Source organism: Emys orbicularis, chromosome 5, assembly GCF_028017835.1.
Source record: "Emys orbicularis isolate rEmyOrb1 chromosome 5, rEmyOrb1.hap1, whole genome shotgun sequence".
Taxonomy (NCBI): domain Eukaryota; kingdom Metazoa; phylum Chordata; order Testudines; family Emydidae; genus Emys; species Emys orbicularis.
Genome location: NC_088687.1, coordinates 14,360,410 through 14,386,385, shown reverse-complemented (window position 1 = coordinate 14,386,385; position 25,976 = coordinate 14,360,410). Strand labels below are relative to the sequence as shown.

Genomic DNA, 25,976 nt, shown 5'->3' with positions numbered 1-25,976 from the left:
CATTTAATAAAATTGAACTTAATTTTTAAATTCTTGTCTTAAATTTTTTTACAGAAATGTAGTGTTTGTCAGTTGCTTAAATCTTTGATCTGAAATTCCTAGCTTTCAAATATTTTGATAATGCCAGAATTTTTGCAATACCTTTAACATATTATAGCTACTTCCAGCTTAACGAAGTGATACCCACTATTAGCCTCCTTCACCATTTAGTCCTATACTTTGTTTTCATAGAATCATAGACTTTAAGGTCAGAAGGGATCATTATGATCATCTAGTCTGACCTCCTGCACAAGGCAGGCCACAGAATCTCATCCACCCACTCCTGTATCAAACCTATGTCTGAGCCATTGAAGTCCTCAAATCATGGTTTAAAGACTTCAAGGTGCAGAGAATCTTCCAGCAAGTGACCCATGCCCCATGCTGCAGAGGAAGGCGAAAACCCCCCAGGGCCTCTGCCAATCTGCCCTGGAGGAAAATTCCTTCTCGACCCCAAATATGTCGATCAGCTAAACCCTGAACATGTGGGCAAGACTCACCAGCTAGACACCCAGGAAAGAATTCTCTGTAGTAACTCAGATCCCATCCCATCACAGGCCATTGGGCATATTTACTGCTAATAGTCAAAGACCAATTAATTGCCAAAATTAGGCTATCCCATCATACCATCCCCTCCATAAACTTATCAAGCTTAATCTTGAAGCCAGATATGTCTTTTGCCCTCACTGCTCCCCTTGGAAGGCTGTTCCAGAACTTCCCTCCTCTGATGGTTAGAAACCTTTGTCTAATTTCAAGTCTAAACTTCCTGATGGCCAGTTTATATCCATTTGTTCTTGTGTCCACATTGGTACTGAACTTAAATAATTCCTCTCCCTTGACCAGTTTCTGAGCCATAATAAAGTTTTACCTCTTGCTCTGTGCTTGCTTTGTTTTTCATATCAAAGTGTTTATGGAAAAACAAAAAATATTTATCATTTTTTCCCTATTCTAATAGCTTTTGAGGCACGATGTTCATATACAGAAGCCATGTTTGCCCCTTTTGTATTGTGTGAACATGTTTGTTTTATAGCTCTGTTTTTAGTTGTTTCAACCAATTTTCCTGGTACTAAATTAAGGTTCTCTGGGCAGTGAATCCCAGGATGTCCACCCCTTAGTGCTCTTTTAAAGATAACTACAGTTTTTGCTCTCCAGGGTAGTAGCTGATTTTTGTCATATACTTTTGTTAGCAGCCATGCTGTTCATTCATGTTGAATGTTGTCGATATCAACTTACACTTAGAATATATTTGCAAAGAAAAGGTCTAAACGTTTTTTTTAAATAAAAGGTCAGGATGCAACCAGAACTTTCATGTATACGATTCCAGAGAACACTAAAAGAATTCAGAGTGGTAGCCGAGTTAGTCTGTATCAGACTAAAAGAATTCTCAGGGATTCAAAAACATGCATCAAATACCTTTAAAAATAACTCTGCCAACCTTTCAAATAAAATACTCAAAGGGTCCATTCTTTATTGAAGATGACTGGATAAAATAATTAGAGTTTCTAGGCCAGGTGTGGTTGAGATTATTTTTTAAAAAGGTAGGACAGCTTTACAAAGAAAAAAAAAAATAATCAATTTTACAAGTGACATATGTTACAAGTGCCATTTAAGAACCACTATTGGTCAAAATTCAAGTTTTGTATTAAAAGAACCAACGAAGCAAAATTAGGTTTAACCAAAAAAAAGTATATTGCTTATTTTGTGTGGTTTTGTTGTTCAAACATTCCGCTCTGGTATTTAAAGTATAAACATTGAAGTATTATGATATTGTATTTGAACTTGAAAACAAGACTGACTAAATAAAGAGACTGACCCGTCTAGTTTAATTGTCCAGGGTGGTGGTGGTGATAAAATCCAAACATTTAAAACTGGAGATATTTGCTGAGTTTTTATACTCTTTCATCAACATGGTAAACTACTGTTAGTGTTTTTAAAAAAGAGTTGCTTTCTCTCAGAAAGCTACCTATCATTTTTGCCATGTGCGCTGTGTGTATTATATCACAGTAACAATACACTACAGAACTATTTATTTTACCTTAAAGGGGACTGCATACATATTCTAACTAATCAGTTGTCACACTCCTGGTAAATATTGGTAAGCAACTTCTTTTCTTTGCCTGTTGTTAGAAGTAACTGCTGTAAACTATTGCTGACTCTTCCCCCCCAGTTCTATAAATACAGTGAAAACTAACTTGGTGACTGTTTTCTGTTCTCTATTTTGAGACATACTTATTGGGGAACTGAATTTTGTAGTGAAATGTCATGTGTTTCTGCCGTTCAAACTACTAACATTTCTGTGCATCCAAATACATCATTCAGGTGTTTCTGTTTAAATTTGATTTGGGGGGGGAGGGCAGTTTTCGATGTAATACTTTTTTATTCATGTAGTTTTAAATGTAAAATGCCTCCTAGGTTGCCCTATTGTGTTGATGTGGGGGCAGTTCATTCATATGTAACACTGTAGTCACTAAGGACTGGAATTAATATAAATCTTATTTAAAATTATTAAATACCACATGAGGTTATTGTTTGGTGTTATATATATATATACACATACATACACCTTAAGTGGTGGTTATGTCCTGTCACATAGATTACCATGGTTAGGCAGTGACCTCGAGATCACTGATTTCTTGAGGTACCAGCTTGGGTAGAAGGTATCGGGTACAGAGCAGACTGCAATTCCCACCTCACAGGAGGCATGTTAAGGTTAAGGGCTCGAGGAGTTAAATTACCTGAAAGGTACCAGGCTGGGTTACCAGTTTGTTCTTTAAAAAGTATCTTTCAATTTTTACCTCATGTTCAGTGGCAACAGCTTTTATTTGGATTTACCCAAAGTTGCACCAGTTTTTAATGGAGAATTTTAATTTTTAGTTAGCAGTCTGGCCTTTATAATGTATAATACCACAAAAAAAGTGGAGGCTAAAATCTGGGTCAATGATGCACTGCAAACACTTAAAATTAGAAGGTTTGTTACTATCTGAGAGGGTAAATCCATGTAATATTTGTTTAGTTGGGAAAGTTCAGTTTAAAAGGTAGTTTTTGAGAAACTTAAACTCACTGGAAGCTAGTTCTCAATCATAATTTGCACACCCAATTTGATTTATATAGAAGCACCCAGGCACGTGAAAGGAATACAAATCTCTCTTTGTAGTCATCAAATAGACACTCCATTCCTTTGTACTATGAGAGGGACTGATGAGAAATATGTGCATTATGTTATGCCTGATCGCAGATTGACTAGCATAGTCTGAAAAGAGGCTGTGGATGGTGAGAGCAAGATCAGCCTAATTGCTCTCCCTGCATCAGCAGCATCTATAGAGCATCCTGGGAATTGCTTGCCCTACGATCTGAGCAGCTGGTCACATGAGTCTGAATTTTCAGTTCAGTTCATTAGTCAGCCATTTTGGTCAACACCCTGCTTGCTGCGCACAACCAATCCTATTAGCACTCTGTGTCCTGGCTTCTCTGGGGGAGAAAGAGACTAGTAGTGATTCTAGCAATTCTATCTATTCCTATAGACTTATATTATTTTGGGTTTTCTTTTCTTAGTTTTGGTAACTAGCAAAGGAAGCTTTTTCTTTTATGCAGTGACCAGGTTTTCTGTGGTGGTTTAGGATTAATAGCATCTAGCACAGCTGAAGAAAAAGATAGTTGGGGAAGAGAAAGGAGGAGGAAACTGAAGAGGAGCATCATTTATACCTTGCTGTATATATGAAAAAGATTTTGCAGTTTGTGTGATTTGAGCACAGCGAGGTATTTCTTATTATCTTCCTCAGAAGGTTTTTCCTTTTAGTTCTTTTTTTGTTGTACCAGCTGAGTCATCATGTCTGCCTTGACACCTCAAAGCGATATGCCAACCCCCACTACAGACAAGATCACGCAGGCTGCCATGGAGACCATCTATCTTTGCAAATTCCGAGTGTCAATGGATGGAGAATGGCTCTGCCTGCGCGAGCTGGATGACATCTCACTTACCCCCGACCCAGAACCTACCCATGAAGGTATGGTCCAATTCTCTATCTTGGGAGCCCTGCAGCCATCTCATTGTTACAACTACAGAGTGTGTGGGGGGAGGGGCTTCACCATTCAAGGGCTTACATAATCTGGAAAACATGACCAAAATTGTATATGCCTTAGCCAAATTTTTTTTATATATAATATAAAATAAATTCTGACAAGATTCTGAAGTATCTTTTAAAATCAGACTTCTTTCTAGAGGGTCATTGTTGTGTTGGGTTTTGTTGTTGTTGTTTTATTTAGAAGCCCAAAGTTGCATTATAAGAGATGAGGTTCTGTATTGTCATATCTGCACATGAAAGAAAATAACCTGAGTATTTTTGTTAAAGATGCATTTTATCTTGATGTCCGTATTTAAACATTGGTTATTAAGAAATTTGCAGCTGTCTTGTAAACAGGCAGCATTCAAAAATGGAGCACATGAACAACATTCTGATTAATATGTGATATGAGGAAAATTTTGACAAGCCCCAAGGAATTGTGCAATTATATCTCATATCATGTGATGATACTGTCAGGAATCTTGTGCCATTATTTAAGATGGCTTTGAAGCCTGAAATATGGATACATAAAACACATTTCTGTCTTTAATTTTCTAAGGGCACTAATGATTATTTGTGATCTGGCTGTGATGAAAGCAATTTAATGTACAGGACAAGTACAGTGAAGTTGAGAAATAGAAAGAACCAACGTAAAGCTTTGCAAGAATACAAAACAAAACAAAACCCCCATACATTCTCTTCCAAAAAATAATGGTCAATAATGCGTGGAAGCATTTTACTCTGTTTACTTGTGATCCAGTAGTCACTTAGTACTGAATCCTGCAAAGTGCTGAATTCCTATTGAAATGACTGACACCAATTGGCGTATACCTTTCAGTATTAGGCCCCTTATTCAGTAACTATCATGATGTAAATCCATGCCAAACCACTTGACATTGCCATTGTCAAATAGTAACATCATCTTATTTTGATATTTTGCTAGATGGGATTTCTTTTGTATGGAATTGCTCTTGAAATTAAATAAGATTCTCCCTGGTTAAAAAATAATAGTTTAAACTTCACCTGTCAAACGATTTCAGGGATAGAAATCCATTAGCTCAGATTTATTCACAAAGACACAGTAATTGAGACTGGCAGTAGCAAAAGGCTTCAAAATAAGAGGCTGAAACTCCATCTTAAGTGTGTCCCATTGTGCTTAGGTGCTGCAGCACACACGTTTGAGATTCCTACAGTATCTGAAGTAATACAAACAATGGGAGATGTAAGGATGAACAGATGTACTTGACTTGGAATTTCCTTACTGTTGTTTCTCTGTATGTCAGCCTTAACCTTACTCTAATGTTCTTTGAATTTGTTTCATTTTTCTCTTACGGTATTTGCTTTTCATAGACCGTTCTTTGGAGTAGTGTGGGTTGGTGTGATAAAATATAGCTACCCTTTTGAGCTGTTACAGTACATTATCTTAATGCTGTTTTGGGAAACTTGGGGTATTTCTAATAGTGGAGATGGGAAAACAGGAGATTATTGTGGCTTTGGAAAACCTATTCAATCAGATCTTGATTCTGTAAACTATGGATTGTTTAGATCCAGGTCCCACTGCATATAAACCCCAAAGTTAATGATGGAGTAGAATTTTACTTATTTCAGTTTTGGCCCTCTTCTGCTTAACACATTTCATATTGACTCAATAGTACTATTCACAGAAGATGTTGAAAATATATCCTACTTACCTAATATGATTGTGTACTAATTCAAACCATGTAAATACCTCTAAAGACAACTTTAATGCATTAATACTAAAAGAAAAATCATCTACCAAAGTAATTACTTTGCATGCACAGTAAGTAATCTAGTTTCTAGATCTAGTTATTATGATAGCTATCTTTTAAATATCAGAAGCTATTAGAAAATATTGTGTGGAACATTCCACAGACACATTCGATTTTTAAAAATCCTTTTTGAGATATGAATTAATATATAATAAAACTGGCATTATATAGATGTTTATTTCTCTATAATTTAAAAAATCTAGTTTATTTGTTAGGGGATGGACACAAAGTGTCCGAGCTATCATGCCTTACTACAAATAAAGGTCGGTAGTAAATCCCACCCTGGTCCAGATACTTTAGGCTTGGCACCCTAAAACCAGGGATGGGCTCCTGGCCTGGCACCAGGCTGCTTCCCTTCATTGGCTCCCTCTTATCTATTGCATCAAACATAAGCTACTTGTCTTCACTTACAAGGCCCTTCGCACCCTATCCCGACCCTGCCCATCATCTCTCCTTTACTACTGAAAGGTTGATCTCCGCCTCCCAAGGATGCCAGCCTCCCTCGCTCACTTGTTAAATATTCAAACAAGCACCTTTGTGGTTTTTCCATGCTGCCCCTCACACTTGGGAGAAGCTCCCCATAAACATCCACAAACTACCTCATTATCCTCTGTCAAGGCTAATCCCCACTCTGTCACTTTGAATACAGAAGGTGGGGGCCCGCAAGGATTCTAAAAATTAATACTTGCCACTCCAGGCTTGTATTAAACTCCTAAGGTTACAGCTTTTCTCTGACCTTGGCTTGGTAAACGCTGCCACCACCCAAATGCAAAAATAACCTCTTGGACCCAGGAAGGAACATTTGGGAATTCCTCCCTGTGGGGTACCCTCGAGCCCTTTCAACCCTCCCCACTCCACCCCCCTGGACGGGGAAGAGCTGAGAAAGAAAACAAAGGAAATTAGCTGTGCTACCAGCTAATCAAACAACATGCACAAACCTCTTAGGACTCCAAAAATCCAATCCTGTTCTTAACAAAGGTAAATTTTATTAAAAACAAAAAAGAAAAAAATACAAGAACTTAGGCTTTTGCTAGATTTTAAAAGAGCAATTCCAAAAATTAAGCACCCAAACTAGCTTTCTTGGGGGCTCAGCTTAAAGGTTACAAGCAAACAAAAGCATCAGGGGTTAGCACAGAGGAGATCCACAAGCCAAAATAAGAGAGAAACCTGATTGTGTCTAACTAAACATTCCCTATCCAAATAATTTCTTCTAGGTATGGAAGATACTTTTTCATACCTGGTTCAAACCCTACACAGCATTTCTGGTTATAGCATTGATGCTCCATGTCCTGCAGCCCAGAGAACAACAGACAAAGGGAAAGTTTCTTCCCATTTTTTTAAAAGTTCTAGCCTTCCCATTGGCTCTTGGTCAGGTGCCCACTTTTTTTTTTTTTTTAACCTGGGGGACTTTTTAACCCTTTACAAGTAAAGCAAGTAGAGAACAGCTACCAAGAGGGATTTTACAGCTAGCTGGCTGGTTGGGTCCCCACTAAAAGGAGATACCCCCCACTTCATTTATCACATCCTCCTTCAAATCCCTCCTTTAAATTTTCCTTTGCTGTGATGGCAACAAATAACTTGACAATGGCTAGGTGGCTGGTGTGCTGAAACCACAGTGACCAATAGTGTCTCTGTTTCCTGTACCTGGACCCATTGGAATCATCTGTTATGTCTTGTCTTCTACTTAGTCCCTGCCCCAAAGAGTTTAAAGTCTTTTTGTTCTGTTTCTACGGTGCCTAGCAGAATGCGGTCCTAGTCCATGACTGGGGCTCATAGGTACTCAGATAACATAAGTAGTAAGTTCCTCCCCCACATTGATGGTGTCCACATGTCACAGATGACAACAAACTAGTGGGAGTGGAAATAAGAAACAGGAAGGAGTGTTGTGCTTGCTTATAAAGAAAGAGAAGCTAGGGAACGAAAAGTATTAATTTTCAATTAAAGAGTTAAAAAAAGGACAATAAATTAAAGGAGGATGGAGAAGTAGAGAGAATGACGGACACAGTAAAAGGAAGACTCAATGAAGAGAGCTTTTTGTTTAGTCAGTTTTGATTTATTATTTATGTAGACTATACCATATATGTTATTGCCCTCATCTAACTTCCTGTGAGGCTCTGCTGCTGGACCACATTGGAGGCTTTAGTGGTTTCCAGATTCTCCTCTCTTGGGCTCCCAATTTTCTCAGTAGGTGGGTCCTAGAGCATTTTAATTTTCAAACTTACCTCTGTGTGACTGGCTATAATATGATTTAAATTCTTTTTAGAAAATTCCTGCTTTCTTTTAGTTATTATGAAGCTGAGAGATCAGGATTTCTGGTAAACCAGCAAGTTACAAAAATATTACGTCAATTTTTTTTTTCAGTGGTCCAGAGAAGGAATGTAAGTTCATTTTGTTGTTGTCATTTTCTGTTGACTCCTTACTGCAAGTTTAATTAGAAAATGTGCATTAAACATAAAGCAGGCAACTGAAGAAAGTTATCAGTTATTCTGATTTTGTATGTCCCACCAAAACATTGCATATTGATAATTTCAGTCAGACATGATATTTAGGGTTGCTTTTAAACTCTTCTTCTGATATTTGTCTGACTGAAATTATCAATATGCAATGTTTTGGTGGGACATACAAAATCAGAATAACTGATAACTTTCTTCAGTTGCCTGCTTTATGTTTAATGCACATTTTCTAATTATCCTTTCAGTAATATAAGGATATCGTGGTAATTCAGTAGCTTCAGCCAAACCATTGCTCAGGCATTGATATTTAAAAAACAACAAAAACCCCTAAACAAAACCACCCTTTCATGCAGTCATATTAGTTTCTATAATAACCAAGGGCCTATTTCTGCTCCCACTTAAGACAAAGGCAAAACCGTTTTGGGCAGATTCTGATCTCAGTTACCCGAGTATAAATCTGGAGTAACTCCATTTGCTTCAATAGAATTACTCTGGATTTTGCTGGTGTAACTGAGAGCAGAATCTGTCCCATTGACTTAAATGAGAGTAGGATCATGCTCCAGGTTAGAATTAGCACAACTCTTCAGCCTCTAGAAGTAATTTCTGTCTTAAACATTGTATGCAACTAAAACAAAACAAAATCCACCCACGGACCCTCAAAAGAACAAAATTATAAATAAAAACATTTAATTTCCTGTTTTTTCCAATTCCTGGAGTTATTGGTGGTGATGAACTTGGTGATCTCGAAAGGCCCTAATTTTATCTAGGTGCAATGAATAAAATTAGATTTAGCCGTTGTCGTTTTTTATTTTGGCAGAACAGTGGTGGGTCACTGAAAAATTGGAACATTGTTTTTGTTAAGCAAATAACAAAATAATGAGAGATGCTGCTAGAGGTATTTTGCTCTTTTGTTTTTAATACAGTCAACCTTTTTATGGGTTAAAAAGTAGAAATCACTTGATTTTTAATGACTAAATTAAACATGTGCATGTGAACAGATAGTATTCAAATGGAATTGAGAGTTGATCTTTTGTGGACAACTGCAAAGTGCAAAATAGTCATGAATTTTCATAAGGATAGCTGAAGATGAGTGCATCTGAGGTGGAGTGAAAGTTCTGTTGAGTTTCTCCCCTCTCCCTTGAAAGACATGGCTTCACTTTAGCCGGAGTTTCACATTAGGTTAATAATTTTAGTACTGATGGGATCAGTTTGTAATTGAGAGCATGAGCAGTATGCATCACAGCTGCCTTATATGAGACTTATTTGATATGAGGAAGAATTTATTGTATCAAAGACACTACTTCACTTATCTTTAAAACGCTATATTTAGAAAGCTGAAGAATTATAGTGACTCAATTACATGGTAAAAGGGTACATCTTTCATGTTAATCTAATTTTTGGCAGTTTAACATCAAATTGGGTTGAATCTTTTTCTTGCTTTTGGCCAGGAGTTTTTAAAAGTTTTTATTAATGCATTTTTGTATGAAGAAGAATTTATATAGATACTTCAAAAATAAATGCTTTATTTAAACATTGCCCATATATTATTACTCCATCAACATAGTGCACCACGTATTGAGCTATCTTTTTAAACTGAAAATTGTTTTTCTGTAGTTTCTTTACTGGTGTTCTTCCATCTTTTTAAATTCAAAATAAAACAGTAGCTGTTACTTATTTTATCATTACAGACTCTTCAAATCCTTCCCAAGTAGCAGCATAAACATTTTGGGGGGGGGGGGGGGGAGTGACATACATTAAGACCTGAGTTACATGTTTGGGGCCTACCTATGTTAACATGCTTGTAGAGAGAAACAATTGTAAAACTCACTTTGACTTCAGCTTTCCTCCTGTAATGAGGAATGGGGCAATACGGGGGGAGGGGACAACCTATTTGGAGAGGAAGAGTGAGGATTAAATTGCATAATGGATTATGACTTTGTAAGGCACTCTGATATTATGGTGATGAGTGCAGTCTAAACTCCTGGTTGAAACAACAGGAGGCAGCTTTTGTATTCTTGAAAGAAAACGGGTTGCCTTTTTGCAAGATAAAAATGCCTTCTGAAGACTCTCTTAAAGAATATTTGCACTTACATGGCAGTTCCCATCCAAGGACTGTGAAGCTGTTTACAGACACTAATGTATCAAGCCTCCAACACCCTTGTAAAGTAGGGAGGTACCTTTATATCTATTGGAGACATGGGTGAATTGTGGGATAGAGGTTAAATGACTTGCCTAAGATCATGCAGGGAGTCATTGGTAAAGATAGGAATAGAACAGAAGCCCAGTTGTACAATTACTTGCCCATAGTGGACTTCTATGAAGTGGGTTCTAGCCCACGAAAGCTTATGCCTAGATAAATGCCTTTGTCTCTAAGGTGCCACAAGTACTCCTCGTCCTTTTTGTTAGGACAAAAAGGGGGGTTAGTGGATTATAGATTGGATTTATGGCTTATTACAACAATGTCTTTATTAAGACCAAGATTTTTAGTGTTTAGCAAAGTTATGAATTTAAGCTCCCAGGCTCGTCTTTTGAAAATGTTGTGCATTTTGAGGATGAAGACTGATAGGTCAGATATAGCACCTCACCCTCCCTGATTGAACTAACCTCGTTATCTCCATACTGATTTATACCTGCCTCTGGAAATTTCCATTACTTGCATCTGAAGAAGTGAGGTTCTTACCCACGAAAGCTTATGCTCCCAATACTTCTGTTAGTCTTAAAGGTGCCACAGGACCCTCTGTTGCTTTTTACAGATTCAGACTAACACGGCTACCCCTCTGATACAGGTCAGATATAGAGTGATCACTTTGTGAAAAGTGTTCACCCACAGGTGATACTGTGTTTTTGTCTATCATAATTTTCCTGTGTGAGTTCATTCGAGAGTGTAATGATTGTCTGGTTTCATCCATATAGTTGTTGTTGGGGCATTTAGTGCACTGGCTGAAGTACACCACATGTTGTGATAGGCATGTTAGGACCCATGAATCTTGAAAGGTATATTTTGGTGGACGTTGATTGTTCTAGCAGTGGAGATACGTCTGCAGGTTTTGCATCTGTTGTTGTGGCAGAGTCGGATGCCACTTTCCACATGTAGTGTCTCCTGGTCTGTGGGGAGCTTGTTTTGGATGATGAGATTGGAGAGTTGTTGGAAGGCCAGAAGAGGGGGTTCAGGAAAGAATTATTTCAGGATGGGTTCCCCATCAAATGTGGGTTGTAGTTGTTTGATACCCCAAAAGGGTTCCAGTGTGGGGTGGTAGGTTATAACTAGGGATGTGTGGTCAGAGGAGGTTTTATTTCTGTATTGAAGCAGATTCTCTCAGGATATTTGGGTTGCCTGTTCCATGATGCGGTCTACTACTCTGGAGCATCCTTGTTTGTTGAAGGCAGCGTTAAGGTGTGTATCCCAGACTTTGTCCTCGGACCTTATTGTGTGGTATCTGAGCGCCTGGCTGTAGATAACCGATTTCTTGGTGCGTTTGGGATGGTTCCTGGATCTATGAAGATAGGTGTAGTGATCCGTGGGTTTCTTGTATATAGTTGTTTGAAGGGTTCCATTGCTGAAGCTGATCGTATTGTCCAGGAAGTCGATGCTAGTGTGGGAGTGTTCCAGAGAGAGTTTAATGGACAGTGGTGGTGGTTGAAGTTGTAGTGGAAATCTATGAAGGAGTTTGTCATCTGTCTAGAGGATGAAAATAATATCAATGTATCTCAGGTATATCACTGGTTTCATGGTGCATTTGTCCAGAAATTCTTCTGCTAAGTGGCCTGTGAAGAGGCTGGCATATTGAGGAGCCATCCTCATATCCGTGGCTGTTCCCATGGTTTGGACAAAATGTTTGTTGACTGTAAAATTGTTGTGGGTGAGGATGAAATGGATGAGTTTGATATTTGGGGTGAATATCTGAGGGTTGTTCATTGTCTTGTAAATATTGGAGTCAGGCAGCTATGCTATCATTGTGAATGATGTTAGAGTATAGGCAAGTGACATCCTTGATAGCAAGGATGGTGTTCTGAGGGAGGCTGTTAATGTTGCAGAGTTTATGGAGGAAGTCGGTTGTGTCCTGGAGTAAGCTGGCCCTTTGTGTGGTCTGTGGTTTGAGGATGGTTTCCATAAGTCCTGATAGTCCTTCAGGAAGAATGCTGTGGCCAGATATGAAGTGTCTGCCTGGGTTCCCTTGTTTTGTGTATCTTGGGAAGCACGTGGAAGGTCCCTTCTATGGGTTCATGGGGGATGAGTTTGTAGAGTTTCTCTTGGAAGCTCTACAAACTAGAATGTGAAGCAAGGAAGATGGTTTCAGAAGTCTCTGGAGAAAATGGTGCAACGGCAAGGAAAGCAAAAATGGTTCTTTCAGAATGGCATGAGGAATAAGAAAAAGATGCCTGTGTTGCTGTGGTAGGAGGAAACCTCTGATATGAGTTAATCTTATCTGTGGAGGCCAGATTACACCAAGGTCAAATAATGTCAGCAAAAATGTAGCCACAGTGCTACAATGGGAACGGTAAGTTCCCAGATCCAGGGGTTTGGCTGTGACAGATGTCTTGTTTCCTTTTGTACGTTCCTACTTTTAAAGTTTAGTTTAGTATTTCAGATATTAGCTTGGTTGATGCAGTGATGTTTGCTTGGAAGGAGTTTTTGTAATTGACACTTTGTGGCCAACTTTATGATCTTTAAGGCATTTTTCCTTTTTGCCCTTAATATACGTGCAGGAAAGCTTTGACTTTTGTTTGTGAAATTCTCAGTTTTGTTTATACAGTCTACCCTTTTTAGCCTGTTATGACATTTTTACTAGTGTTGTTGATTATGTAATTTTCCCCACTCTGTTTCCAATCTTTTCCTTTTTTTTTATAATTCCTTGCTGTGAAAATGTAACAAACAATTCACAGTTTATGATACGCACAGATGTTGAGTGGACAAATGTGAAATATTCATAGACAAATGCAAAGCAATTCAGACTTTCTTCATTTGTTATTGCAAACAGGAAAATTAGGCCCATTTCTGAGAAAATTGCTCAGGGTTATAGTATCTGAGATTATTTTTTTAAGTGGAGAAGGGACCGATTTGAGACATAAGATACGTTTACCTAGATAACAGAAATTAATAGTGGTTTCATATTTTAATAGAAAAATTGGTATTTTTTCAGTATTGTGCATAAATTGAAATGAGAGGACAAGTTTCACTTGATGTTGTGAAAGAAAACTTTTTAATTTTGCATAACTTTAATGCTGAGTAGTCTGTTAACTTCCATATTTCCACCGTGCATATGGTTGCCAAAGGGAAAGAAAAGGAACCGAATAACACCAAATCTCTTGGATTTTTTTCAAACCCTTTATTTTTCCAACCACTCTTAGTGTGAATTCTGGTTGAAATGCACCTAGACTTCTTGTCTTCTCCAGCTTAGTCTGTAGATTCCCAGATAATTTTTGTCTGCAGTATTTCTTTAATCTTGTATACATTGATTATTGGCATTTTAAATTAATGTTTCCAGGTCAAGCATTTCATAGCAGGTAATAACAAGCTGGTTTAAAGGCCCTCAGATTAACTTTTGCTTAAATCCCGCATCATGTTAATTTCATTTTCCAACATGATGGTGGGGTTTTGTTTTTGTTTGTCCTTTTTAAATATAGCTTACCTTTCTGGTTCTCCTTAAGTGTTTATTAGGGTCATAATAGATATGTACAAAATATTTATTTCCATTTAAAGCATGTTCAGAGGAATGTGAATCTGACATAAAATTTTAAGACTGTGTAACACTTTTTTGGTAAATTTCCATGAGGACTCCGATTCCACAAATGCCAGAGAATTGTACTAAATTGTGGCAAGCCATTCTCTTACATCCGCATAACACAACGTTAGAAAATACGGTGGGCCTGGGCAGGTGAGCCACGGAAAATAGAAAGCAATAGCAAATCATTGTGGAAGCCACAGAGCCCAATGCTCTAACGTGGACTTAGTACAACAGTGGGAGCCTGGCTAAAGGTCCTGTCACACTGTGTGCTGAGCCCCCTTGATATCTTTGAGTAGGAACTCAAGCAGAGACTGGTTATCCTGTGCCCTGCGTTAGTTTTTAAAAACTACAATTTTGAAGTCTGCTTGATTTGAAATATATACCGTATATACTCGTTCATTAGCCCATTCGTTTATAAGCCGACCCCTCAAGATGGTTAGGTAAAAATAACAAAAACTGTATGCCCTTTCATAAGCCGACCCTATATTTCAGGGGTTGGCAAACTTTGGCTCCTGGCCGCCAAGGTAACCGCTGGCTGGTTGGGACGTTTTGTTTACTTGGCGCGTCTGCAGGCATGGAGCACCTCAGCTCCCGTTGGCTGGGAACAGCGAACCGCGGCCACAGGGAGCTGAGGGACTTCATGCCTGCAGATGCTCCAGGTAAACAAAACGACAATGTATTAGATATTCAATTCAATGACTCCATAGAGTTTAAAATAATCAAATTTTGGTGTAGACCCTTTTATAAGCTGACCCCCGCTCTTTGAGGCGTCATTTTTTTACCAAAATTATTCAGCTTATGAACGAGTATATACGGTAGGTATTTGTGTGCGAGACAGTGCTATAGGATTTTACTCCGCTTTTTATGAGGGGTATATATGGGATATTTAAATGAAGAAACTTAAAGGAATACCTGTCCTGGGCTTTAGGCCCTGTTGCTGTCCATTTCCTCCCATCAGTCAGAAAAACATGTAATTCAAAGCAGATATTTCATTTAACTCTGGTTCTTCCCACTATGTCACAGGCCACAATCCCTCTCTCTCCCCCCTCCCCCCTTAATTTGTAGTTAAGTCCTTTGTGTGTGTGGGGTGGGGGGTTTAGGCTGTGCAGTGCTATGGAATCTCACTACTTTTCCCCCGTGTGGTCTTTTTGACCAGTTTGTCACAACTTACGTTGTCTCTTCTTCACAGCACACAGGCCAAGGTAATGAGTGATGGGTTTGGGAAAGCTTTATGCTAAAGTGGATAGCCACAGTGGGCTTGGGCCTGGGCACTGGCATTATAGTTTCCTGGACTTAAAATATTTTAAGGGGTTTCTATCTCAACCCAAGTCTGTCGTCTTCATAATTTCGATTTTTAGAAAACTGTACACAGCTGTTATGTAATATTTCTCCTCACTAATTGCTTGTAAAAAATTGGTATGTTAGCAGTCAACAGAGCTGTTAGAAGCTTATTGGACACTCAGTCTCTTTTGGAGTTTTTTTAATCTTATTTGCTTATGAAAATGCAGCTTTTTTAATGCCCTGGTATTTTCTGCTTTTTAAGAATTTTTGCTTAAGGCCTCGTCTCATACAGGAGAACATATGTATGATCAAGTTCCATTATTAGCTGCACTACTTATTATGAGTTTTGGTATATGTGACCTTTTAAGTATTGTCTGCTTTAGAATCTTAAAGGAAAAAATTGCAAATTTGAATGATCACCCCCATAAAGGCAAGGGTAGGACAAAGGATTTTTTTAATGGAAATATATGCGGGCCCTTCAGGAGTAGCCACCATTTCATAAGGTTTTTCGTAGCAGAAACGAAATGGTGGCACAGAGGACAGCTGCCCTGTCATACACACTCATTCTCTCATTGCCTGTACATTTCCTTACTCGTTCAATCAATGTTTATGAATACTTTTTAATCAAGATTGGGTAGAATTTATCTAAAATCATCCTTATACACTGGACAAAACTGTCTTTACAAATTGTGTTAAGTAACTAAAGGAAAATTTTAAAAATGCAGACGATTCTTTGACACTAGTGTGACGATATTGGGGGGAAAATATTTCTGATGAATGCAGTACTGTGTACTGCAAAGGAACCACTTATTACTGACTAGTAGACTAGTAGATATATTAAATGTACACACATTGTCAGAGATAATCGTTTGTGACTGGGGGTTGCTTCAGCTCATACAGCCTTTTAGTTTTCTAATTTTTTTTTAAGCAGCATGCATGTGTGTTCTGTTGCACAGTAACTTTAACCCCATACTTCTACTGTGTATTAAAGTAGCAACACCTCTCTGATTAGGAAAATAGATGAAGATAGACTTACAGATAATTTATTGTATTTATAACATATGTAAAATGTCACTGTATTTTTCTCCTTAAAACACAGGCAGCATTGATGCTTAGTATATTAGATGATTTTAATATGAATTTGTCCTTAAAGCTTTTTTCTTCCTGCACTTTTCCGAAGAAAAGCTTCACAGTATGCTTATTTTTATCTAATATTAAAAATACATAACATTAGACTTTTCAAGAATTTAATTTGAACTGTGAAAACTTTTCAGTTCAAGACTGGAAAAAATAAAAAGTCTTGATCTTTTTATACTCTGAATTGGGTTGATATACAGTAATTAAGACTTGGAACACTGATGATGATGATGTTGGCAAAAGTAGAAATGCTGTTAGAGATTCCATGAAGATGAAATGAATTTTAAGTATTTTCACTTACTACAGCTGTCCCCAGCATTCACAATTTTGTGTGTTTCCTGTCTCTTAAAAAAAAAAAAAAAAAAAAAAAAAAAGTTTCTGTTCCTTTTTGCTGTGTGAGAGACCCACACAAGTAGGGGAAAACTGATAACACGGAGTTAACATAGAAACTGACCATACACAAAGTGCTGTCAAGTGAACTAAGAAATAAACAGGAAACAAATAAAAACACTTTGCTCTAAATTTGTTAAACTAATTTTGTGTGTTACTTGTAGTAATAAATAAGATTTTGGACAAAAGTGTAACTTTGAAGTTGATTCAGTCGCTTGCTTGCTCGCTCACTCACTCACACGCTCTTTCTCATGAATTTGGTTTTATGCAGCTAATAATGGTCCCTTTAGCCTCAGCTATCAGCTCAAATCTATGCAGCTCCTGTGCTGCTCCCTGCTCTGAAAGTGAATAGGATCGATGCCTATGGTGGTGTGTGAAAAAGTTCCCTGGAAATCTCTGTTTTTATTTAAAACCCTAGCTCAGGGATGTCAAATATATGGCCTGTGGGCAGATTTGGCCCATGTGATGCCCACCAAAAGGTTTCTTGCACCTTCCTTTGAAGTATCTGGTACTGACTAACGTCATCACACAGAATACTAGACTAATTGGACTTCACTGATGTGACCTGATATCGTGATTCATATGTTAGAACCTATTGGCCTTCAGGGATATTTTTGTGCATTAACAGCTAAAGAAAACGGTGGAAATGTCAGAAGGTCACTGCAGGAAGGCACACTATAATATCTAACTTTTTAAAAAGTGATAAGAAATCAAATCTGTTGTTTGTGCAGTCATCAGCAGGCATGTAGACCAGATGATCATAATAGCAAAGCCTCGGGTTTGGTGGAAAATACCTTATGATGTCGTAAGTTTTAGATGTGGAGGTCCATGGGAAGAGAGAGGATTGGGGGAAAGAAAGCAAATATAGAATTGGAGATTCACAAGTGTCTTGTACTATGCATTTGTTAGATGTGGGGGATGACAAAAATCAAAGCATAGGAAAAGGAAAAAGTGTATTATCAATCTGCTGATGCCTAGTGGACATTTTTCTTAACCATTGTATTTGGAAATTTTTAACATTGTGGGTTTTTTCCTCATTTATTCTTTATTACCATGAACATTTGCACAAAGAAGGAATGAATCTTTGCTTAATCATCTACTTCTGCTGGTGATGTGTTTGTGACTCAAAACCAGTGGAATTCCTTTACATGTATGTAAATAAGGATTACGGAATTATTAGGGGCTGGGGCTGTTCTTTACCCATGCATGTAAATCCTATTAATTAACAAGAATTACTAGACCCTTTTATGATTTAAACTACAAAACTGTATCCAATAGATATTAGGCACGCTTATCTTAAATAATTTCATTATAGAAAGTGTTTCCCACAAATATTAAATTACTGAATGACACTAGCTTCAATACTTATAACGATTCTGTCCTATGAAAATGAAATGCAGTTTCACTCCATTACACTCAATAGATGCAACAGATTTGCTTTAGAATAAGAAAAACTGGACATATGGAAAATACAAGAATTCAGGTGTAAAACTAATTTCCAAAAAATGATTAGAATGAGCTGTTTAGTTTTAGAATATGAAGGTTGGTCAGTAAGAGTATGTTATGGAAGACTTATCTTCTGCTCAATAATTTTAGGATCTCTATCACATTTTCACTATATTTTATATGCAGGGTATGGCTGTCTTTGCTATTCACAAATCAACACAGTTTCTTTGGAGGAGAAGGTTAACTGTAGCTTTCTGGGGGGGCGGGGCAGGAATGAGATCTTAGTGGAATGTGTACTTTGCTCAGTACCTTGCGGAGTTCGGCATATAAGAGGGAATTCAACCTTACCCGTCAAATACCCAATATAACTGCAAATTTGCTCTAGGAAAAACTTAATGTAAGTATGAAGCCCAGAATCATGTTGAGTATATACACTCTTGTTTGGTAACTTTGTTTTCTGGTGTTGATAACAGAGAATTACTGAGCATGTTAAGACAGGTTTCCCCCCCTCCTCCCCCCGCATCCTCATTTCTCTGCCAGGATCTCTACCTCCGCCCCCTTGCCTATCAGCTGTCTGCAGAATTGCATCGCAGAGTAAGAGACATTTTATTATGGAGATGTCAGTGCACCCTCATTTGTGTGACACAATTTAAACTGTGACATGATTGAAGTCATCTTGGACATATCTGCAGCAATTGGAAATCTGAGTTATGGTCCTTTCTATCCTAATTGGTTTTACATGCATTTTATTCTAAAAAAATAAACCCCAAAATGCTTACAGGGCTTGTTTTTCGTTTGTAGGAATATTCAGGTGGTCATATGGAAAGAGGACTGAGGCAGATGCTGAAGTTGCATAAAGTTAAATATGAGAACTTCAGTACTTAGATTTGTATAGTTCTAAAATAAAGATACAGCTTTCTAGTTGGATTTTTTTATTAATAAATGCTTTACAGAAGTATCAGCCTTAAGGCTTAAACAAACATATATCTCCAAACCTAACTATGCAATAATTGCTTTCTCTTCTCTAATAAAGCTTTGCTATATTACTTTGTGCAGACTAATAAATCCTTTTGAATTGCAAATCTCTTACTACTGCAAACTGAGTGTTGTATTACAGAAATCTCTTTTCTGTTTTCCCTTTCTTATATCTTGATTTTGATTCTTTCCTTTAGATCATGGCTTGCATGACATTTTATCTTTCTTTTCCTTTCTTTTTGCTGTTTGCAAAGACTCTTGGGAGGATTTGACAGATTTGGTGGAGCAATTGCGTGATGATACTGAAGGTGCGTGCCACACCAACATCTTTCAGCTATTATTTCCTCTTTTAATTGGCTTTTAATGTGTTACTTTGATCCTAAGCACCAGCTACAGTATTCTTTTGCAATGGCAATATCTGTGGCTCTGCAAATATGCTTGTCTGATTGAACTGGGTTCACAGTCTAAATATACTGGACTAGTTGCCTTCTGATATTGAGGTGTAGTTGCTACTGTTGGGGTTTGAAAGAAAATATCTTCAGTCACTATAAGCATATGTGCATGTATTTTTGAGTTTGACTTATTTACATTTTGAAAGGATATTGTGAAGACTTTTGGTTACAAATTTGCTCTAACTTGACGTTGGTCCCATCTGGATAGTCTTGCCTTCTAAATTCTTTAATTTATTTTTTAAAAAATAATGAAAAACAAAAAGCAATTGAAATTGCTTAGTAATAAATTAGTATCTGTCATACCTCTCAAACAGCTATGGTTCCTGTGTGTAAAGACTTAAAATGAAGATGAGATAATAATGGAAACTGTAAAAGATGTGGGATTAACCTATTTATCTTGATGAATGCTGTTTTCGGCTGTCATCTTCATGAGCCAACAGTTATGTTACCTCACCCACTTTCTCTCTCTCTCTAATATCCTGGGACCAACATGGCTACAGCAACACTGCATACAACAATTGTAATGTAAATTTACAGGGTAGAGCAATATAAATCAAAGCAGTTTAAATAATTGATTAAAATCACTTGAATTTTAATCAATTGTGGATTTGTCACGTTGAGGTTTTGTAAAACTAACTTGAAAACTTGTGCTATTATATAACAAAATTAATTACAAATGCTTTTTAAAAATATAGTGATAGGGTACCTTATTTAGATGTTATAAAACAGCTTTAGGCAAAAACCAAAAGATTAATATTTTCTTAGTGAGTAAAATCTTTGTAACTTAAAACAAAATTGCTTCAGCGTTAATGAAATTTTTTTTAGACTTTAAATACCTTAGCACAATAATTGTGAACTCTTTTATACACACAGGCCAAGTTTTTGAAACTAGGAGCCTAAAGTTAGGCTCTTAAGCCCAAATTTAGGCACCTGAGGATGGGATTTTTAAATGTACCTAAAAGATTTAGGTGCTCAGGTCCCATTATCTTCAAACTGCAGACTGTTATAGATCAGTATAGCCTTGTTGAAGCATTTCAGCTTTCTTGACTTGTGGAGGCTCAGTATATTGGAAGGTAACGTTGGTTGCAAATATAGCACAGGCTGATTGCTTATCAATGTTGTGTTTTGATTGAGTTTGTGGTGTTCTCATAGTAAGGATGTTAATGAGATCCTGGATTTGTCTTTTACAGCCTAGATGAGCATTTTAAGTGTGAAATCTACAATCTGAAATTCTACTAACAATTAGGAAGCTAATTAAAGAAACGTATAAAATATCTAGTTTAGCAATTTAAGATTATAAAACGGGAAGAAAGTAAAGAACTCTTCACATGTAAATAAAATATCTTATTAAATAAGAAAAATTGATTTTTATAGACTGCCAATTTTTTTATCTTCCCTGATTAATTTATAGTAGTGAAGGCAAGATACCAAGGCAAGCTTGATGGTGTGTGTGTGTGTGTGTGTATGTATGTATATATAGATATATAGATATATCCTCTTAAGTGTGTAACGGTGGGTTTTTTAACTTCTTTTTTTGTTTTTGTTTTAGGAAAATATTTTATTACTGTAAATGACCCAAAATATCAATAGATGTTACAATTACATTGACTTGACATACACCTCTACCCCGATCCTTACTCTTTGCTGCTGCTTATGTATGGCGAAAATCAAACAGAGCTGCTTACAGTGATAGTGGCCGTATGAGAAAAGTTGCAGAGTACATGGGTTAGATCTAAGATCTTGAACTTAACTATATATATATATATATATATATATATATATATATATATATATATATATATATAGTGATTTTAGCTGAACTGTGCTTCTTGTAGCTTAAGCAGTCATTTGTGTTCCAGCATGAACTGTAGGCAGTTCTATAAATCCCTATGGGTGTTCTAGTTATATGAAAACTCTGTTCACTTGAACTGCATGCTAAGGCTGTAGGTTAGAGTTTTGAACACTGGAACAAGGTACAGTATGTTATGTTAATTGAATCTATTCAGGGGTTTAAATAATATAGCAATAGTAGCAACATGTTACCTATGAAGTTGTTCTGTACAGTTTCTTTGATTTTCCATTAGCAATTTATTTGTGTTGTACAGTAGAACCTCAGAGTTACGATAACCAGAGTTATGAACTGACCAGTCAACCACACACCTCACTTGGAACTGGAAGTACGCAATAAGGCAGCAGCAGAGACCAAAAAAACGCACAAATGCAGTACAGTACTGTGTTAAATGTAAGCTACTATTACTAAAAAAAAAAAAAAAAAAAAGCTTTGACAGGGTAAGGAAACTGTGCTTGTTTCATTTAAATTAAGATAGTTAAAAGCAGCATTTTTTTCTGTAAAGTTTCAAAGCTGTATTAAGTCAATGTTCAGCATAACGTTTTATTCAACCTCCATTCCCAAGGTGTTCGTAACTCTGAGGTTCTACTGTAAATGGAATCTCTTGGGGGTAATTGCCTTGTTATTCCATACTAATTTGATCAATGGATTCAAAAAAGTACTATGACATGACAGTTCAATATTGCAGTAGTGTTTTGGTATTACATTGGGATATCACTGAAAGAGCTTCTCTTGTAGAGCGACTGTCTGATTGCAAAGATATAAGCTTCTGTTTACCTACAATAGCTTGGTAATCAGTCATTCCCAGTGATGGGAAAGTAATTTTAAAAATTGTGATAATTTAATGAGATTTAAGTAAAATGTAATATATTCATTCCGTATAGGGGGTGGCTCTTTAAAGGAACCTCGCATCTTGTTCAGTGGTGAATCATAGAACTGGAAGGGACCTCGAGAGGTCATCTAGTTCAATCCCCTGTATTCATGGCAGGACTAAGTATTATCTAGACCATCCCTGACAGGTGTTTTTTGCAACTTGCTCTTAAAAATTCCCAATGATGGAGATTCCACCACCTCAATAGGCAACTTATTCCAGTGCTTAACAACTCTGACAGGAAGTTTTTCCTAATGTCCAACCTAAACTGCCCTTGCTGCAATTTAAGCCCATGGCTTCTTGTCCTATCTTCAGAGGTTAAGAACAACAATTTTTCTCCCTCCTCCTTGTAACAACCTTTTATGTACTTGAAAACTGTTATCATGTCTCCTCTTAGTCTTCTCTTCTCCAGACTAAACACCCAATTTTTTCAATCTTCCCTCATAGGTCATTTTTCTAGACCTTTAATCATGTTTGTTGCTCTTCTCTGGACTTTCTCCAATTTGTCCACATCTTTCCTGAAATATGGTGCCCAGAACTGGACACAATACTCCAGTTGAGGCCTAATCAGCGCGCAGTAGAGCGGAAGAATTACTTCTCTTGTCTTGCTTACAACACTCCTGCTAATACATCCCAGAATGAAGTTCGCTTTTTTTGCAACAGTGTTACACTCTTGACTCATATTTAGCTTGTGATCCACTAGGACCCCCAGATCCCTTTCTGCAGTACTCCTCCTTAGGCAGTCATTTCCCATTTTGTATGTGTGCAACTGATTGTTCCTTCCTAAGTGGAGTACTTTGCATTTGTCCTTATTGAATTTCATCCTATTTACTTCAGACCATTTCTCCAGTTTGTCCAGATCACTTTGAATTTTAATCCTATCTTCCAGAGCACTTGCAACCCCTCCCAGCTTGGTATCGTCCGCAGACTTTATAAGTGTACTCTCTATGCCATTATCTAAATAATTGATGAAGATATTGAACAGAATTGGACCCAGAACCGATCCCTGCGGGACTCCACTCATTATGCCCTTCCAGAGTGACTGTGAACCACTGATAACTACTCTTTGGGAACGATTTTCCAACCAGTTATGCACCCACTTTATAGTAGCTCCATCTAGTTTGCATTTCCCTAGTTTGTTTATGAGAAGGTCATGTGAGACCGTATCAAAAGCCTTACTAAAGTCAAGATATACCACATCTACTGCTTCCCCCCTATCCACAAGGCTTGTTACCCTGTCAAAGAAAGCTATCAGGTTGGTTTGACACGATTTGTTCTTGATAAATCCATGCTGACTGTTATTTATCACCTTTTTATCTTCTAGGTGTTTGCAAATTGATTGCTTAATTATTTGCTCCATTATCCTTCCGTGTACAGAAGTTAAGCTGACTGGTCTGTAATTCCCCAGGTTGTCCTTATTTCCCTTTTTATAGATTGGCACTATATTTGCCCTTTTCCAGTCTTCTGGAATGTCTCCCGGCTTCCATGACTTTTCAAAGATAATTGCTAATGGCTCAGATATCTCCTCAGTCAGCTCCTGCAGTATTCTAGGATGCATTTCATCAGGCCCTGGTGATTTGAAGACATCTAACTTGTCTAAGTAATTTTTGACTTGTTCTTTCCCTATTTTAGACTCTGATCCGACCTCATTTTCACTGGCATTCACTATTTTAGACGTTCCATCGCCACCAACCTTCTTGGTGGAAACAAAAACAAAGAAGTCATTAAGCACCTCTGCCATTTCCACATTTTCTGTTATTGTCTTTCCCCCCCTCATTGAGTAACTGGCCTACTCTGTCCTTGGTCTTCCTCTTGCTTCTAATGTATTTGTATGTATAAAGCAGTGCATCATCTGTTCAATTCCCAGGGGAGGCAAACTATAAGAATCCTGTCCATCCTTGATTTCAGAATGGATTTAAATAGTACACCGCTACCTCGATATAACGCCACCCGATATAACGCGGTAAAGCAGTGCTCTGGGGGGGCGGGGCTGCGCACTCCGGTGGATCAAATCAAGTTCAATATAACGCAGTTTCACCTATAACGCGATAAGATTTTTTGGCTCCTGAGGACAGCATTATATCGAGGTAGAGGTGTACAAGTCTGTTTCCTGTAATTAAAACATTGTACTTATTTTATGGTTCACACAGAAAATTAATGTAAGGTGGTATTAGCATTTCCCAGAAGCTAACAAAAGGAAATATTCAGAGATATTAACTTTGTTTTAATTGCAATCACATGCAGTATCTCTTTATAATGAACAACACTATTATATTTCTGCCTTTTTTTCTACACTGCATTTTTAGTATAGGTGATTATCCTTTACCTGCAGTGTCAATTTTATGATTTAGCAATCTGTGCAACATACAAATCAGGTGAATTATTATATTAAAATAATAATAGTTTTGTAAAGGCAATCTGTAAACCTTATTCACTAAAGTAACTCCTTTATTCAAGTCTGGCCTTCTGTGAGAGTTGAATTCTTAAATTATTACTTTGAAGTTAACTAAAATATATTAAAATAAATTACAAATGGATTTTGTTTGTTGCAAATTCCTTGTTTTAAGTTCTTCCATGTTCCGGGATCAAAGCCACAGTATACTTGGAGATTTTACACTTAGTGGAATAACAGAACACTACAAGGAAGTTATTTTATCAGTCCATCAACTGCTTGGGCAGAGACCCAGAAGAAAAACTGACTGATGTAGGTGAATTTGACTTTTACTCTGGAGACTAGAAATAAAAGAACCTATTACAACAATCAATTACTTCCTTAAATGTGTTTTCCAGAGTATAAAATAAACCTTGAAATTATCATAAGACTGTTCGCATGCATACCAAGGCTTCCTTTTATTCCTTTCCTACCATTCAGAAAGGAAAACACAAATTTCCTAGGAACTTTCAGCAATGGAATCCTAAACTTTAGGCTTTCTTAATAGTGAAAGTTAACCATTATTTCCTCCTTTAAAATAAATCCAAACTGGTTTGTCTTAACTTAAATATTCTTCTCTTATTTCTTCCATGTATAGTAGTAGATTTTCTGAGCTTTGAGTTTTAGAAGAGAGAGGATTTTTTTTATTATGCACACACAATTTAACTAGGAAAAGCAAAGCTTCTTTCCCTTTCCTCATCAGTTAAATTCTGTATTACCTTATCAAATTCCTGATCGAAACAAAAATTTGTTCAGTTCTTTGAAAACACCTGTTCCTTCTGGTGTCTAGCTGCCAGCCTTATTACATTCATAGTCTCCTGAGCTGCTTATCTGGTCAAACCGCCTCATGGGAGTTATGTAACACTGTGCAGTACAGAGGAGTCTGCTTTATATTCAGTTCCAGATCTTTAGCAGTAGTTGTTGTCCATTCAGATCTAGGGGTTCTTTTTTTGTTGCAATGACAGTAACACTTCAGTTATGAGACCAGATCTGTTTCTCTCTAGTTCTGCTCGCCTCTAATAATGATCTTAGATATTGCCTTCATTGGTTAGATTAATTGTGGTGTCAGTTTTTGTGC

At 37.2% G+C, this 25,976-nt stretch overlaps 1 protein-coding gene across 3 annotated transcripts in view; it reads left to right on the top strand.

Moving 5' to 3' along the window:
- Positions 1 to 3,862: 3,862 nt before the first annotated feature.
- RUFY3 (RUN and FYVE domain containing 3) overlaps positions 3,863 to 25,976 on the top strand; it is a 67,808-nt gene continuing 45,694 nt past the window's right edge. For 2 of the 3 annotated variants that reach the window (XM_065405677.1, XM_065405679.1), the window contains exons 1-2: positions 3,863 to 4,040; positions 19,550 to 19,603. In XM_065405677.1, the coding sequence (XP_065261749.1) occupies positions 3,863 to 4,040; positions 19,550 to 19,603 (232 nt within the window). The remainder of the gene's footprint in view (positions 4,041 to 19,549; positions 19,604 to 25,976) is intronic. The other variant, XM_065405680.1, reaches the window with a different exon arrangement.